The sequence below is a fragment of the Melospiza melodia genome, chromosome Z (genome assembly GCF_035770615.1).
Source record: "Melospiza melodia melodia isolate bMelMel2 chromosome Z, bMelMel2.pri, whole genome shotgun sequence".
Classification (NCBI taxonomy): Eukaryota; Metazoa; Chordata; class Aves; order Passeriformes; family Passerellidae; genus Melospiza; species Melospiza melodia.
In genome coordinates this window covers 62,223,432-62,239,148 of record NC_086226.1, presented here as the reverse complement: position 1 = coordinate 62,239,148, position 15,717 = coordinate 62,223,432, and the positions used below count along the sequence as shown (strand labels likewise).

At 37.5% G+C, this 15,717-nt stretch overlaps 1 protein-coding gene across 5 annotated transcripts in view; it reads left to right on the top strand.

Moving 5' to 3' along the window:
* Positions 1–15,717, top strand: part of HOOK3 (hook microtubule tethering protein 3) — an 85,358-nt gene that overhangs the window by 1,677 nt on the left and 67,964 nt on the right. For 4 of the 5 annotated variants that reach the window (XM_063181291.1, XM_063181293.1, XM_063181292.1 and 1 more), the window contains exon 2: positions 12,325–12,410. In XM_063181291.1, coding sequence (XP_063037361.1) covers positions 12,325–12,410 — 86 coding nt within the window. Of the gene's footprint in view, positions 1–12,324; positions 12,411–15,717 lie in introns of those variants that run through there. The other variant, XM_063181294.1, reaches the window with a different exon arrangement.

The following is a 15,717-nucleotide window of genomic DNA, read 5'->3' as shown; positions in this document are numbered from 1 at the left end:
TAAACAGCATTTGAATGGATCAGCTTTATTCTGAGATGAATGTATGAAGTTACAGGTTATTTTACAGTTTTGTCATTTATGTGGGAATGTGGCTTTGAAACAGATTCAGTAATAAAAAAATGAAGAAAGGTGACTTTACTTTATTCCAGCATACATGAAACTTGCAGAAGAGGCGGTGAAGTTTTTTGTTCCTCAGTGAAACTGACTGTGTATAAAGAAGATGCTTTTTTTGTTTGGCTTTCTCACAAGTCCCCTAATGATTCTTGGGAAACGGTTCATTTAGATTGGAGGGTAGAGCTGTCTTAATAACAGTGTATGCACATCTGGGAAGGGCAGTCATTTTCCATTATGCCAGGGAAGCTGGCTGTTTAGAACTGGTTTTGCCTCCCAGATTGCTTGCTTAACATTCATACAGAAGTACTTAAACTGGTTTGTCTGTGTTTTGAATAGATAAGGATTTCTCCAAGTCTGAGAACCTGTTTGGCCTAAAATGACTGTTTGCTCAGATGGATATAGGGTGAGAAGAAAGTGTTCCTCCCTCTACCAACTAATGATTTTAATTAAGGAGAATATCACTTAGGCTTTTTATCCTACATACCTGTGATTTCTCCTCTGCTGTCTTTAAGCTGGAGCAAGCTGCCTACCTCTGAATATGTTTTGGTTTATTTTTTAATATTCTGCCAATACCCATTTTTGTTGTTAGGCTTTGGCTCTAGCTAACTTCTTGTTTATTTTTCACCTCTCTGACAATGTCATCAAATGGCTTCCTAAGTAATTTTTGTTCAGGATTTTAAATAGCTGGATGAGTTTTGACTTAATACCTCTTTAGCAGGTGACCGTGATATTGTTTTGAGACAGCCACAGTAGTGGCAACTTGAGGAAAACTGAACGAAGGACTGGAGGCCAAGTACTGACCTCTCAAAACTGGTATTTGCACTTTGGCAGTGTTAGCAACTTACTATAATTGTAGAATTGTTGCTCTACCAAAAATCTCCCACAAAGCTCCCTTTTGAGACTATCCTATGCACTATAGGATTATTATCCAAGATGCAGTTCAGCCGAGATAGTTTATAAAAATGCAGCTGTGAGGTAAACTGCAGTAATACTAAAGTTGTTTCAATGTATCTAACAGAGATTGACAACTTCTTTTTCTGTTTAAAAGTTAAGACTGGTTTATATATGAACACATTGGGTTTTGGTGTTTGGTTTGGGTTGTTTTTGTGTGTGTGTAGTGCCAGGAGCACTCTCAACTTAGATACATAGCTGAGGCATTTCATAAAATGTGGAGAGCTGCCAAACATGGCTGTGCCAATTACACTTTAATGTGTATGAAATCATTGTGATAGCTACAGGCTTTTGCTGTGTAACCTGAGAAGTTTTCTTTTCTAGCGTAGAACTAAGATATGATACTGAAAAGATTGCTTAGCATTGGGATGTAAACAAAAAGGCTGCTGCTAAGTGGTTGTAAGTACTAAGTTGGTGGAGATGTCATAAACTTTCTTTCATTGTGATAAATATCACTTATTTTAGTATGTGCTGCCTCCACCAAACTGCATCTTGCCTGCTTTCTTTCTTTTCCAACCCTCAAGGCCAAATAGAGTTTCTGTTAAAACTTTAGTGATAAGTGAGAACTTTCTGAACATTGCAAGTCTCCTGTTTCAGCGTCCTCCACCTTTTAAGCACTTTGGTTATTTATATTGACCTTTCTCTCTTTTTGGCTGAAAAATTTCCTCAGTACAGTGTATCTCTGTCTTCTGTGTCATGGCCTATCCCCAACTGTAAGGATTTATCTGTAGTAGTATGAAGTATAGAGACCAACTACGTGTGACCAACTACTGAAACAGATTCCTCAGGACGGCTGCTTGCAAATGCTTGATAGGCACTCTAGTCAAAGAGGAATTACTAGGGGAGTCTACTGGGAAGGCTGTTTTTCCTCGCCATCCAGTTATATTCTTTTTAGATTACGCCATTATGCTGTTCTTCATCCTTGTGCATTTGCACTTTTAAGTAATTTTCTGGTTTCTTGTAGATGCCAAGATTGTAGGCAACTTGCTGTCCCTGTTTAAATTGTTTCTTCTTCCACTCCTTGGCCATTGACCACAAAGTTGTAGAGTTTCATTTACTTCTGATAATATAATTGCATCAACATGTCTTACCTCTTGAAAAAAAATATTTTAGGAGAGGTTGATTGTGCTGATGATGACAGGGAATCAAGAAAACTATTCTTTTGAATACAATGTGTTGTTGTTCAGAGGGCAAAACCACTTGAGCTTGTCTGCAATCGTGGAATATGGCTTGAGGAACCTTGCAGATCACAGCCCTTGCAACTAATATGAAAGACCAGTAAGCTGAGCAACCTTTTTTTATATTTTATGACCTCTCACTAAGATAGTCAAGAATCTGTTGCTTCAGCTTTTAAAGGGATAGTTGTCTAAGAATGTAATATTCTGCGTGTAACATTCATCATGTTTGAAGGAGCTGGAATGTCTAGCACCATTATTAGATAAGAGTGATTTTTTTAACATATTGCTGAGAAGTCAGGCAGAAACAGGAATTTCTCTTCAAGATTATATTGAAGAGCAAGTGATAGAAGGCTGATGATATAGAAATATAATAATTAAAGGTGATAGGGTATGGTTTGTATATGTTCCCTGCCATCGTCCCCCCAATTTTTAAGTCAGTCTGACTGAACAAAGAATCTGGAGGTGCTGGCATCATTCATCATGCATGCATTTTGACACTGTTAGATTTTCATTCTTTGGGGCCTTGTCCCACATTCTGCTTTTTTTCTTGTTTTCTCCTTCCTGAAGAGCTGTTCTGTACAGTATATATTTACAGTAAGTTCTCTGAAGAAAAAAGACATTTCCATGGGATTTAGTATGTGCTCAATTTCAGCTTCCAATTCTGCCCCCTCATCTTTTGGTGAGGGGTTGTGAGATGTTGGTGGAAAAGAAACAGACTTTGCTGCTGGGAACTATGAACCTTAGAGAGTGTAAAGGAAACAAGTTTTCTGTTAGCTTGTTAATCTCAAAGTGGGAGGTGTGGAGAGAAATCTGTTTCTGTCTTCTCTGAAATACTTAAACAGAGATGTTTTAAAGAGATCAAGTTAAACTGTGAATTTTGCACAACTCTCTGTCTTAATTGTGGTATTCTGGGGCTTGTAAACGTTGAGATTATCTTCTGTCCTTCTGTTCTTCACGGACGCTAGAAATCTTTGCTACAGAGTGTAGACATTCAAGTTGAGCCTTGGGTGTCTCCTCTCTCCCCTGCTACACAATTGCGCTTTCTGTTTTGGCTGACTCTTTCGCGTGGTCGTTTAGAAAGGTGTTTGCCTAAATTCACCTTTTTAAGTGCCCCAGCTTCAGAACCTAAGTCTGGGGTTTTAAAATCAATTTAATTTGCAAGTCCTAGCGATTAATTAGGAGAAAAACCCCAAACAACAGCGAGGTTATCTGTCACATGGCAACCAACAATAGCACAAGGCTGCAGCAGGAATGCATGGTTGAAAGTGAGGGGAAGAGAGTAGTAGTGTCCTTGTGGCTTTTCTTGCCAACAGCCTGGCAGGTCCTGCCATACAGGAAAGCGAGAAGGATTAACTCTTTCTTTATCCACTGGTAGTGGTTTCCTGCACTGCAGAGTATGCTTGTATTGTTTTTCTCTCTGCATTTGCCATGCCTAACTTAGACCATTCCCCCCTGTGAGTTCCTTAGTACTGCTCATTCAGAGCAGAGAACAAAGAGACAGCATGGAAAGGAGAAGGGTTTCAGTGAGGGGAAAAGCTCTCTGAGGTTAAGGGTGGGGGAGTCCAGCCAGTGCTCTGCTCCTGCCTGTGTCACGCAGAAGCTTCTGAATGGATACAAAGCTGGAGTTGTGTTTCAGTGGACTAGCTGGGGCCACAAAGGGATGGGATCTTTTCAAAGGGAGCACACAGGAAGTGGTACAGGTAGTGGAGCAAGTATTGCACAAGAAGATGCATTGTAAATCTGATGATAATGTGCTTTAGCCAAGGGATTCCTAGGACTCTTTCATGCCATTAAGCTGCAAGTTTCTTTGCAAAAGTGTGTCAAGCTGTAAGTGTAGTATTGCTTTGTATCCCTTGTGGACCTCCCATTTAAGCTGTCTCTCAAGGTAGCTAAGTTAAAATATTAAACAAGAAATGTGTATTTAACCACATGATTTATGCTTTGGGGACAACAGGTCAGGGAAATGAGCATCTGTAATTTATTCCGTGCAGTGTTGCTAAGTATTAAATGAATTATGACCTTTCTACATTTCAGGATTACATAAGATGAATCTTTAAGTGAATTTGTTTGCTATGGCAGCAATGTATCCATAGTTTCACTTCAGTGTAGGAATAAGTAGAAATAAGTGTGTGATTAACTGCAACAGAATTTATGTGTGGGTTTTTTGTTTCTTGATTTATTTTTGTGTGTTTTTCGTGTGCATGTTTGGTTTTGACTTTATAAATTCTACTGCCCCATTTGTGGTTAGAAAAAAAGCCCAGCATGGCTTGATCCCTCTGGCAGGGGTAATGATTAAATTTTATGGTCAATGTCAGAAGATGGCTGCCTGTTACATGGTAGCTACTGCCTTTTTTTATGGAATTTGGTCAGCCTCTGAAAAATCTTATTCTGTAGAAAATTCCACGAAGTTCAGGTAATTGTTTGTTAAAATATAAATAAAGAAAAGGAAAAGACTTAAACTAGGCAAGATATGCTAATTTTACAGATTACAGATACATCTGTTACCAGTCCTAGAATCTGTTGTCAGAAATTTCTTAACCTGCTGAAAATTTAGTGCCAGCTTTTTCTTAATCCTATCTTTTAGCTGCTAAATCTTTCTTACTCATGTGATCCTGTGAAAGTCTGTGTTTCCCCACGGGTCAGAAAGTTTATGCAGATGATATTTCAGTAGAACTTAGTGTTCTTGGATTCATGTTCTGTGCTTTTCAGGGAAGAGAGGTATTTCTCTCATCTGTCAATAGAGACTGTTTCTCATCTGTATTATAGGTGCAAAGTTTGGAACGATGGGCTTTAAATAGTTGTTCTTCTGTATTTCGCAAGGGGAAGGCTGTAATCTATTTTTTATTATTTGTTGGTTTGGCTTTGTTTATTTTTTTTTTCTTTTTTGGGGGAGGTTGATTTGTTCTGGTGTTTTTTGGTTTGTTTTCTTGTTTTGTTGTGTTGTAGTTTTTGTGGGTTTTTGTTTGGTTTTGTTTGGTTTTTTGTTTGTTTAAGTAACGTTAGAAATATGTATAAATTTCTACAGTTTTTCTAGCTAGCCACTAGCCAAGAAGTAAACTGACTTTTCTTGGCCGTGTACCCTTACAAAAATGCTGTATCTTGCTGCCTGGTACTTACTTTAGTCTGGATCTGTTTGGGCACATTTGCCTGATGTTGTTCAGATTTTACTAGCTTAGCCATCTTAATTCAGAATAGAAAGATTTTCACTCTTTCGTTCATTGAGCGCTGTTCTGCTATTTTTATTGAACACATACTTTTACAGAAAAGTTTCATTATCCTTTGGTGAGACTTCAGGTGTCCCAGTTCTGTGGGCTGGATTACTGTCTGGGCTTCTGTGAGTCAGAGTGCCAAAGGTAGAAGATATTCTACTTCTGTGTTTAATATGACATCATTATAAGTGTATTATTTTGTCTCTTCTGGGCAGTAGAGATGGAAAATTTTGTACATTGGTTAGCAAAGGAAGCTACTGGTTCCTGGAAAGCCTATCATTTGTGTTTTGGATATTTTTTGGGTTTTTTTTTTTCCCAAAAAAGAAAAGAAGATACTTCTAGTCTTAAAGGCACTTTTGAAGCTTTCTAAAATTCATTGGTGCTTGGTGCAGTGTGAATGTATGTATACCATAAATGTGGGTCTATTGATTTAATGTTTGGCAATTTTGCACTTTATTAGTGGCTTTTATTTTGAAAATTGACTGATACATATTACTTTTAAATAAAATGTGATTAAATTGATGAAGGCTTGAAAAGAACTGTTGGTTTATGTTGCTGTTTTAGGCCTTTTTTATGTATTATATATCTTCATTTTATCTTCATTACAAATGCTGTTTAGAATTCTTTTTCATCAGTTGGCTCATCTGGCTTTCAACTGAAAGTATGTATTCCTGAAAACAGGAATACATTAATTTTTACCACAGGAGTGGGTAGGTTAGATTGTGTTTTCATTAATGTTTCTGAAATGGTTAAACCAAAAACCATTCAGACTTGAGACTGTTCAGTGTATCTTAATAATATCTTAATAATTTGTCATACTTGAAGACGTCAGTTAGCAGCAATTTAGTGGCAATGCCAGGACAGTGTGGTAGTAGCTGGTTTTTGCTGTCATGGCTCTCCGGCTCTCTTATCTCTTAAATCCTTTAGTAAGTAAGCTTTAGTCAAGCTGTGTCTTCTGCTTTCTGCACTGTGTTTCTGCAAATGAAATATTTAATAACTGAAAAAGCATCATTTTGAATAAATACTTTGGTTGAGATATTTCATGGCTTTGGCCTATTCAGATATTTGGGTTTAAACACAATATATATTAAATGAGAGGCAAATTAATAAAAAAATAATATTCAAATTCTTCCCTAGAAGAATCCCCACCCTGAACAGTAATGTTAAAACCTTGTCATTTCATTGTTGGGCTAATTGAGTGTAGCTAACATTACAGCTGGATCACAAGTAACTTTTGAGATTGTAGTAATGAAGGTCTGACAACCTGAAAATCAGTGGAAACATTCACAAATTCATATCTTGGAATAAAGCTGCTGCTTGTTAGAGAATCTGTTTCCCCATTGTTTGTTTCACACAGTCTGCTGTTACCTTGGAAAGCATGAAAAAACAGCTTATGCCATGACCATGCAGGCAGAAGATTGCAGTGCTACGAACTGTGAGGAGAAAAATGGGCAAAGAAATCCTCAAGTTATCCTAAAGGACAAGATATGCTTTTAGGATGAAAATCCGCTTCTAATTTGAAAAGACTGTCTTAATACAAGAATTTTACATCTGAGGAAAAACAACTGTGTCTATCACTTAATTATCTCGCTGTTGTGCGGAGAATTATTCTGGTTTCCTCCAGGCAATGAAGCTAAGTAAATGTTTTAGTGAGATTCTTGCGGATCTTGTGAGTAATACAGGATACAGGATTAATGACAGAATTGTCCAGCTCACCTAATTCGTCTCTGCCAATGTGCTAATTGCATCCAACTAGTGAAGCTGGTTCCTTTCATGTCTCCTTTCACAGCCACTTCTCCCTGTCTTGTCTCTGTGATTTGTTTCGTCTGTACTAGTGTGGCATTGTTCATGGCTCTGCATAGCAACCAGCTGTAAGCTTGCATGGTCAGTTCCACAGATATAGGGAAATAGTGGATGAATAATTCTAAATTGGTGGTGCCATGGCTAAATCCTTGTTGGGAATTAAGGATCATACAATTTACTCGTTCTGCCACTGATTCCCCTGCGAAAGTGGAAGAAGAGGAATGGAAAAGAAAAGGTAAACCTTGCAGGTTGACATAAGAAAAATTTAGTCATTGAAATAAAATAACACAACAACAACAATAATAATAGGCTAGACATAACATAAATACAGAATAGTTCCAATAATTAATATAACATAGTACTAAATATGCTAATAACAACAACAATAATAATAATTGTTAATAATAGTTATAATGGTAAGGAGAGGGAAAGAGAGTGGTAAAACCTGACAGAAACAAGCAGGTTGGTCAGAATCTGTTGGCTTATGCTCAGTTTGTCCTCCACCTGTGACTGGGGAGTGCTTTGCTTGGATAAATTGGAAACTGGATGTTGCTGTTTGTTGTGTTTGGGCTTAAGGTAACCAGTCAGAGTTTTATATGCTAAGAACCACTAATAAGAATTTCAGGTATTATTCCAAAAGAATATTTAAGAGGTTTGTTATGTAACTCCATCATTAATAGAAAACAAGCCGTGTATATAATCACTGTGCAAAGAGCAAGTCTTTCATTATCCCTTAATGTTGAGAAGGAAAAGGTCATTGAGAATGTTTTTTGTCTTTGAGGTAGAATTAGTTTGCTTTGTTTGTTTTTTTACTTTTTTTCTTTTTCTCATTAAGTTTCATGGGATGCTGGATTCCCCATTACATTTTTATCCTGGTTTTCACCTAATGTCTTTGACAACTGAGTGTTTGTCCAGTTCACTGACCTTAATGTCAAAAGTATTTTTCATAAAATACATTTTCGCATCCTATCCCTAGTAGCTAACAAATCCTAACTAGTCATATATGTAACCAGGAATTCTTAACTCAAATTTTCTAAGATATTGTCTTCCTGAAGCAATTATTTAGTCCCCAGTGATAACCTCCTTTGCATTGTAACTGTAACCTGTTAATTCTTATTCTAAGGTTTTTATAAAATTTGACTCTCTGTGTCCATGTGGATCAGAGATCTGGATTAATATTCAGTAAAATTAATACCTTTTCTCTCATTGCAGGATAGTTGATGGAAAGTATGAAGGCCTATTAGACCTAGTGATTAAGTCAAGTGGCTGAGGTTTTTCCCTTTACCCCTTTCTTTTCCTCAGAGTCTTATGTGATAGGATCATAGTATAGTTTGTGTTGTAAGGGACCTTTAAATGTCACGTAGTCCAACCTTACCCTGCCCCTTTCCCCGGCTTTGAGCAGGAATGTGTTCAACTAGATCAGGTTGTACAGAGCCTAGCCCAGCCTTACTGGGGATAGGGCATCTACCACTTGTCTGATCCAGTGTTTCACCACCCTCTTCGTAGAATAATTCTTCCTTATCTACTCTGAATCTATGATTTTTCAATTTAAAACAGTTACTGCTTTTCTGTTTGCTACAGGGCCGATTTATAAGTGTGCCCTCATCTTCCCTTAGAGTACTGAAAGGCCACAGTGAGGTTTCACTGAAGCCTTCTCTTCTTGAGGCTGAACAACCCCAACTCTCCCAGCCTTTCATCATAGGAAGAAAGTCCTGCTCAGGGCCTGCTCAAACTTGTCTGTGTCTTCCTTGTACGAAGGACCCTAGAGCTGGCTGTAGCACTGAGAGTCATGGGGTCTCGTGAGAGAGTAGTAGAGGGTAAAAATCACCTTTAACCTGCTGACTATGCATATTTCTGACTAATGTTCAGCCTCACCCACCAACACCCCCAACTCCTTCTTGGCAGGGCTGCTCTCAATCTGTTCTTCCCCCAGCCTGTGTTGGTAGGGGAGGTTGCCCCAGCTCAGATGCAGTACTTGGCCTTGATCTTCATGAGATTCATGTGTGCCCACAGACATGACATACAGGCTCTGTGCAGCAGTTCAGGAAATGGGGGGAAAGCCCCAATAATCATAACAGCAAACAGAAATTATTTTTCAGTGTTGTGGAGCTAACGATGAGAACTGCCCTGCGAGCACTGAAGAAGTAGGAGCAGAGGAGCAGCTGGTACAGGAAGGGAGAGTAGTCTTCCAGGAGGAGACACATCACAATGCACAGGAAGAGCACTGTTTTAACAGCTGTTACTGAATAGCTGTTTAGAGGCACGCACACACAATTTGCTTGTCTCAATAGCTGGAACTCTGTGTCTTGCCACATTCCTATCATTTGCCACATTCTTATAATTTTCTCCCTTCTGGAAAGTGAATTCTTACTTTCCCTAGAGGGAAAGTGAACATATTGCCTTACTGAAGTTTAGCATATTGTAGAACTGGCAATGGTATAGGAGTTTAACTTTGATGTAAATTTGAAAAGCTATTTTGTGTAAAGTTTTTTGAAACTTTTGAAACATATCTCTGAAGGATATGAAAAGCATATAGTTCTTTATTTTTTAAGATTTGTGTAAATGTTTTGCAGTATAAATTTGGCACAATTGAAATCTGAAAACTAAATTTATAGTTTTTTTAACTGAACCTAAATATAAAAAATAAGTAAACTAAATGTAAAATTAAATTTCATTTATTATGAAATGTAAATGTTTATACAGATAAAAGACACATCAGTTTCTTTCTTTTCTTTGATGCCTAACTATGAGAAACATTATTTTCCTCCATGGAAATTTTACATGTATGTCTATGGGAGGAAGAAAGAGTTCAGATAGGTTAACTGAATCTTAATGGTAGTTTAGACCTTTTTTCTATGTAAAGTGTTAGGGAAGTATGATGATAAAATTATACAAAAAATAACAGAAAATGTGCATCATTGTCCTCTGTGTTTTGGAAATAGACTTGCTTATCTTTCTTTGACTTGCTCGTCTTTCAGTGTAGTGGTATCATCTACATACCCTTTTATTTAGTCAAGGAAGTGTTGTGTATATCAAGTTACAAAATAAATCTAAAACACCCTGGTTAGTTTGCACTCTGTAAATCTTAATTATGTTGCTATTGCTTGTTTGAAAAGAATATTTAACCTTGTCTACTTCTGGAAAACTGTATCAGTAGTAGTTCTTAAGGGATTTTTTGATTTGAGTCTTGTGCAGCAAAATTATTTCAATTTTCATCATTTAAATGTATAATACACAAAATTAGAAAAAAAGTTTTCATTGTCCGTGCTTGATAATTTTATCTTTTTAGCGTCTTAAACTTCTTCAAGCATGAGTATCCACAATGTTTTTGCAGATCTTATTGTTGTAGCTCTAAACTATTATATATTGTTTAATATTTTGCTGAATTGGGGACTCAGAGTTGTCTCTGTATTCCTTCAACATTGTTGCCACAAATCAGAAACTACTGGTAAATTCAATTTTCTGGCAAAATAGTAATTCAGTGTTGTATCCTGTTATGTTGTACTTTCATGCGTGGGTTTTTTTCCTCACCCACCCACTCTGATTTTCATCTAGTGTCCTGACAACCTATGATGGCTTCTTGATTTCTGGGGAGGCAGCTGTGGGGTTTTTTCAGGTAGTTCAGACCATGCTGTAAGAAAATCTGAATCAGAAGTGCAGAAGTCACTTTTGTCTGTCTTATATGCCACTCAGTAATTATTAATGTACTTTTGGAACATGGAGACATCATTCATTATTACTGACTGGTCACAGTTGACCAGGAAACATGCTCTGAGAGCTCAATTTTTGACTCTTCATTCATATAATGGCTTTTTTTTTCCTACTTGAGTATTAGTTTTTTTCTCCAGAATACAGGGAAAAAAGGAAAATTCACCTAGGTGCCTGTACTCCAAATTAATGTTAAATGGCATTGCTAGAATGTCTGCATTACTAATGTACCTTACATGACCTAGAGTTCTTATACCAAAGGTATAATAATTTACTCTTCCAAAGGTGTAAGGAGAATCTGGCTATTGTGCACTTGATTTTCTGAGAGCCTTCTCAGAGGAAGACCTCCAGAATTTCCCACTGAAACATGAATTATCTTTTATTGTAATACACACATATAAAGGGTATTTATTGGGAAATGACTAACAACTATTACTCTTCCAAATGCCACTAAAGCATGAATGGTTGCACATTATGTTCAGAAAAAAAATGATTGATTGTATGTAACATTTATGCACTCTGAAACTGCAAGTGCTTTTGTTGACTGCTTTATCCCTTGTGCATATGAAAAAATTTGCTTTCTACAAATAAGCCCAAGTTTCCTGTAGGAGGAGGATAGTAGCAGAGAGCACTAGACAGATACCCTCCAAATAGTACCATAAAAATTGTTGCAAACTCATTCACATCATTTAAAAATAATGTTATTTTAAAGTAAATTATCAAGTAACTTAAACCAGTTAAAAAGATCGTCCTGAAGTGGACTGATTCTTCTCATCAAGAGAGCAGGGAAGAAAAGAGCTTTGTGCGGACTGTGGTGCATGTCACTGGTGTTAGTACGTTAGCGTGAAATATTCAGAATTCTAGTAGTATATAGAGCAATCAGGGTTTAGCAATATTGTGTTCTTCTCTTCCATCTGATAGTAGGGATTAATCAAGTTTGGAATATGTATATCAATCTACATTTCATCTTGTCATTGTGGGGAGCTGAGCATTCTGTGGGATCACTGTTCCTTCTAAAACTTGAGTTTATTTTGTTGATTGAGAGGGTGTACTTGAATTGTACAAGATTATATGGAAGTACTTGAATGCACTGATGACTTTCAGTAAGTAGAAAATGCAGTAGAAAGTTTGCCTTTTGGAGAATGTAATACTGTTTTTTGTAGCAGTTTATTGAGAAAACAAGGATAAGAAGACAAGATGTTTGTGTCTTTGACTATTAAATATAAAGCTTTTTAAAACAAACGTGTATGCTAAATATGTGGAGTTTATTATTTTTGCTATTTGGTAGTATTTTTTTTCAAACCTTTGAGAATTCCTTTACATTGAAGGAAATAAGGATAACTTTTTCCTTTCTCACATAGATCCAGACATTTAATGTTGAGGCACCATGCCAGACCGTGGAAGATTTAACGAGTGGGGTTGTGATGGCCCAGGTTCTTCAAAAAATGTAAGTAATTGTTTGCTTAATGAATTAAATACAGAGGTTTTTTATATCTGTACATTTTTGTGTATTTACATGTGTTTTACCTTGGCTGGTATTCCCTAAGGATGTGGCTCACATGGTACTTTAAAGTGAAACATGACTAATGATTTTTTCCTCTGTAGTTTACAGATAACTATCTTAAATGAAAAAAAAAACCCAATTGTTTTAGAGAAGAGTTCATTCAAGTGTGAATTTACTGGAAAGTAACCTGAATTAAAACTAGACATACAGATTCACGCTTAAAATTGAAATCAGTGCAAGGTAAGATAATTGGCCCTGATTGTTGTTTGCAACTATAGTCAGTAGTGTTAGAAGTAGTTTAATGCAATAAAGTTTCAATGATGAACTGAATGGAACTGTCAGTTTAGTTTTTTGCAGTTGGAAGTACTTTTCAGTTTGTTTCCACTACCCCTTGTCTGTTAACCAGACACCACTGAGATTATGTGAGGGTATGAAGAAGAAGCCATCGGGTTATTTATACACAGGATTGATAAGATCTTACTGAGCCTTTTCTTCTTGAGGCGAAACAAACACAGCTCACTCAGTCTCACCTCACTTGACAGAAACTGCAGTCTGTTAATCATCTTAATTGCCCTTTGCTGAACTTCCGTGTATGTCCAAGTGTCTCTTACTGGGGAGGCCTGGATGCAGCAGCTCAGATGCGGTTTTAACAGATCTGAGCAGTACCTCCCTTGGCCTGCCGGCAGCCATCTTCCCAACACAGCCCAGGTTTTGGTTTGCTTTCTCTGCTGCAAGGACACATTGCTGGAGTGTGTTCCACTTGGTTTCTGCCTGGTTTCTTGTCTGCAAAGCTGTTTTCCAACCACTTACCCTCCTTATATACTGGTGAATAGGGTTTGTTGCATTTAACTTTTCTGAAATGTGTAAGGTTACTCTCAGCTTGTTTTTCCAGCTTGTCAAATTTCTCCTAAATGGCAATGCAGCTATCAGGTGTGTCAAACATGCCTTCCATTTTTATATTATATGAAAAATTGCTCTCTGTCCCTTCATCTAGGTTCCTACTAGAGACATTTAATACTCTTGACCCCTTGGATATGCTGCTAGTGAATCCAGCTGGATTTCATGCTTCTGAAACCTTTGAGCCTAGCATTTCAGCCATTTTCCAGCCCACCTTGCTATCCAGTTACCCCTGTAATGCTTCATCAGTTCTATGAGGATGTCATCCTGATTAGGCAGTCTATAGCAGGAATCTGTAGCAGTGTCACTCATGTTGATCTGCTTAGTCATTCTGACTAGTAATCTCTCAGCTGGCTCAAACCCGTCCTAAGGCAGGGCTCATTCATTCCCTTTGGTCTGTTGCAGAAAGGGCATCTTTCTGTCACTGCCTTCTTAGCTTGTTCTTCCTAAGGAGCCTGTATATGTTCATGTCAGCAGCTTTGGCATGTGAGCTATCTGTGACTTCATGATCCCAGTGGGTCTGTGACCTTGCAACTACATATAGAACTCTGTTTATTCCTATTTGTTCTCCATGCTGCCTGCATTAGTGCACAAGCACTCCACATATGCATCCAGCTGTAGACGTGATTTTCTGTAGCGATATTTTCTGAAAAACCTCTTTGCTAGGATTTTTCTCCTGAGAAGCTGAGAGGCCTCAGGAACAAAATGTAAACAATAATTATCTGCTGCTGTGGAATGCAACAGGTGGATTTTTAATTGGTCTCATGTGGTTGTTTCTAATTAATGGCCAGTCACAGTCCAGCTGTATTGGACTCTCTGGTCAGACACAGGATTTTGTTATCATTCCATCCTCTGCTTTCTTTGCTAGCCTTCTGATGAAATCCTTCCTTCTATTCTTTTAGTATAGTTTTAATATAATATGTATCATGAAATAATTAATCAAGCTTTCTGAAACATGGAGTCAGATCCTCATCTCTTCCCTCTTCCTGGGACCTCTGTGAACACCACCACATCCAGTCTTTCTGATTCCCAAGAATGAAGCTTTCCCCAGAGTGTTCTTCTTTAGGCCTTTCTATATTTATGTGCATATGCTTGGAGTGATCTCACTTTACCCATACCTGTTTTGTTGACTATGAGGTGTCTTTTGTTCATATAATTCCTCACCCCTAATTGTTCAACAGAGTTCACTACTTTGTAACTTAATGTTCACTTTTTATTTTTTGTATAAAACTGTTCTTACCACCTTGGCCAGCCTGTTCATGAAGATGCATCTGTCCACCATAGCCTGGTGGATCCCGTCTCTTCTAAGCAGTCCTTATTCTCAAAAGGGTTTAATGGTTATCAAAACTAAAACTTTATTGCCAACACTATCTCACAGGTGGTTGCTGACCTGCAGGGTTTATCTGCTGCTCAAACCTCTACTTCACTAACTGTTGCAACAGCGAAGAACACCACTTGAGCCTTGACCATACCTTCCAAAGCTGCATAACCACATTTGGTACTTTGCAGGTTTCCCTTCCTGTACAGCTCGTGCCCAGGTGTAAGAGCTGAAGAAATAATAATGTGAGGGCTGGACACGCTTCAGCAGTCTTTCAACAATGCCCGGAATTCAAACCCTGAGCAAACAACAGCCTTTCTTGATATCAGTCAGAAGATGAGGGTCCTCCATCCTGTTTGAGTGTTTAGCACTTCCCTCTTATGCTGCTGTGTGGCTCAGGTTTACTGAACACAGCTGATTTGTTTGACAGAGCTCCTAGGGCTCTAACTGCTTGAGGGAACTGAGTCTCTTGTTTAGTTGCAGATTCTCAGGAGCAGGAGCCTTCCTCCTAGTGAGAGAAGGAACTGCCAGATCACAGAAAGAACAAAAAAGGGGAAAAGGGAAATCTCAGAGCAGTCAAATATTTCAAAGCAAGACTTTTTAGCATGTGGTTCTGAGATACTGTTTTCAGCTGATGAACTGAACTTTAAAAATAAATATGCAGTACAAAAATTGCATTTCTGTATCATGATTTTAAAATATGTAAATATCTCCTAGACAATTTATAATTCTTTCTTTATGTCCTATATAATAATTTGAACATGCCAAAATTAGTGTTTAATTATCTTACTTTATGGTAGTTATGCTTCAGATTTAACATTTAGCATACTTATGTAATGAACAGACATATTCTCATCCTGAAATTTAGCAACAGTATTGCTAAATCTTGACTGCATTCCTGTTGAGCAGCAGCAATCTGATCTTGGATTGTACAACAGGAATGATAACATGAACAATCTTTGAGAGAAAATACTGCTTTTTTGTTTGTTTGTTTGTTTGTTTTAAATAGAATAAACAGAAGGTAAGTAGTATAAG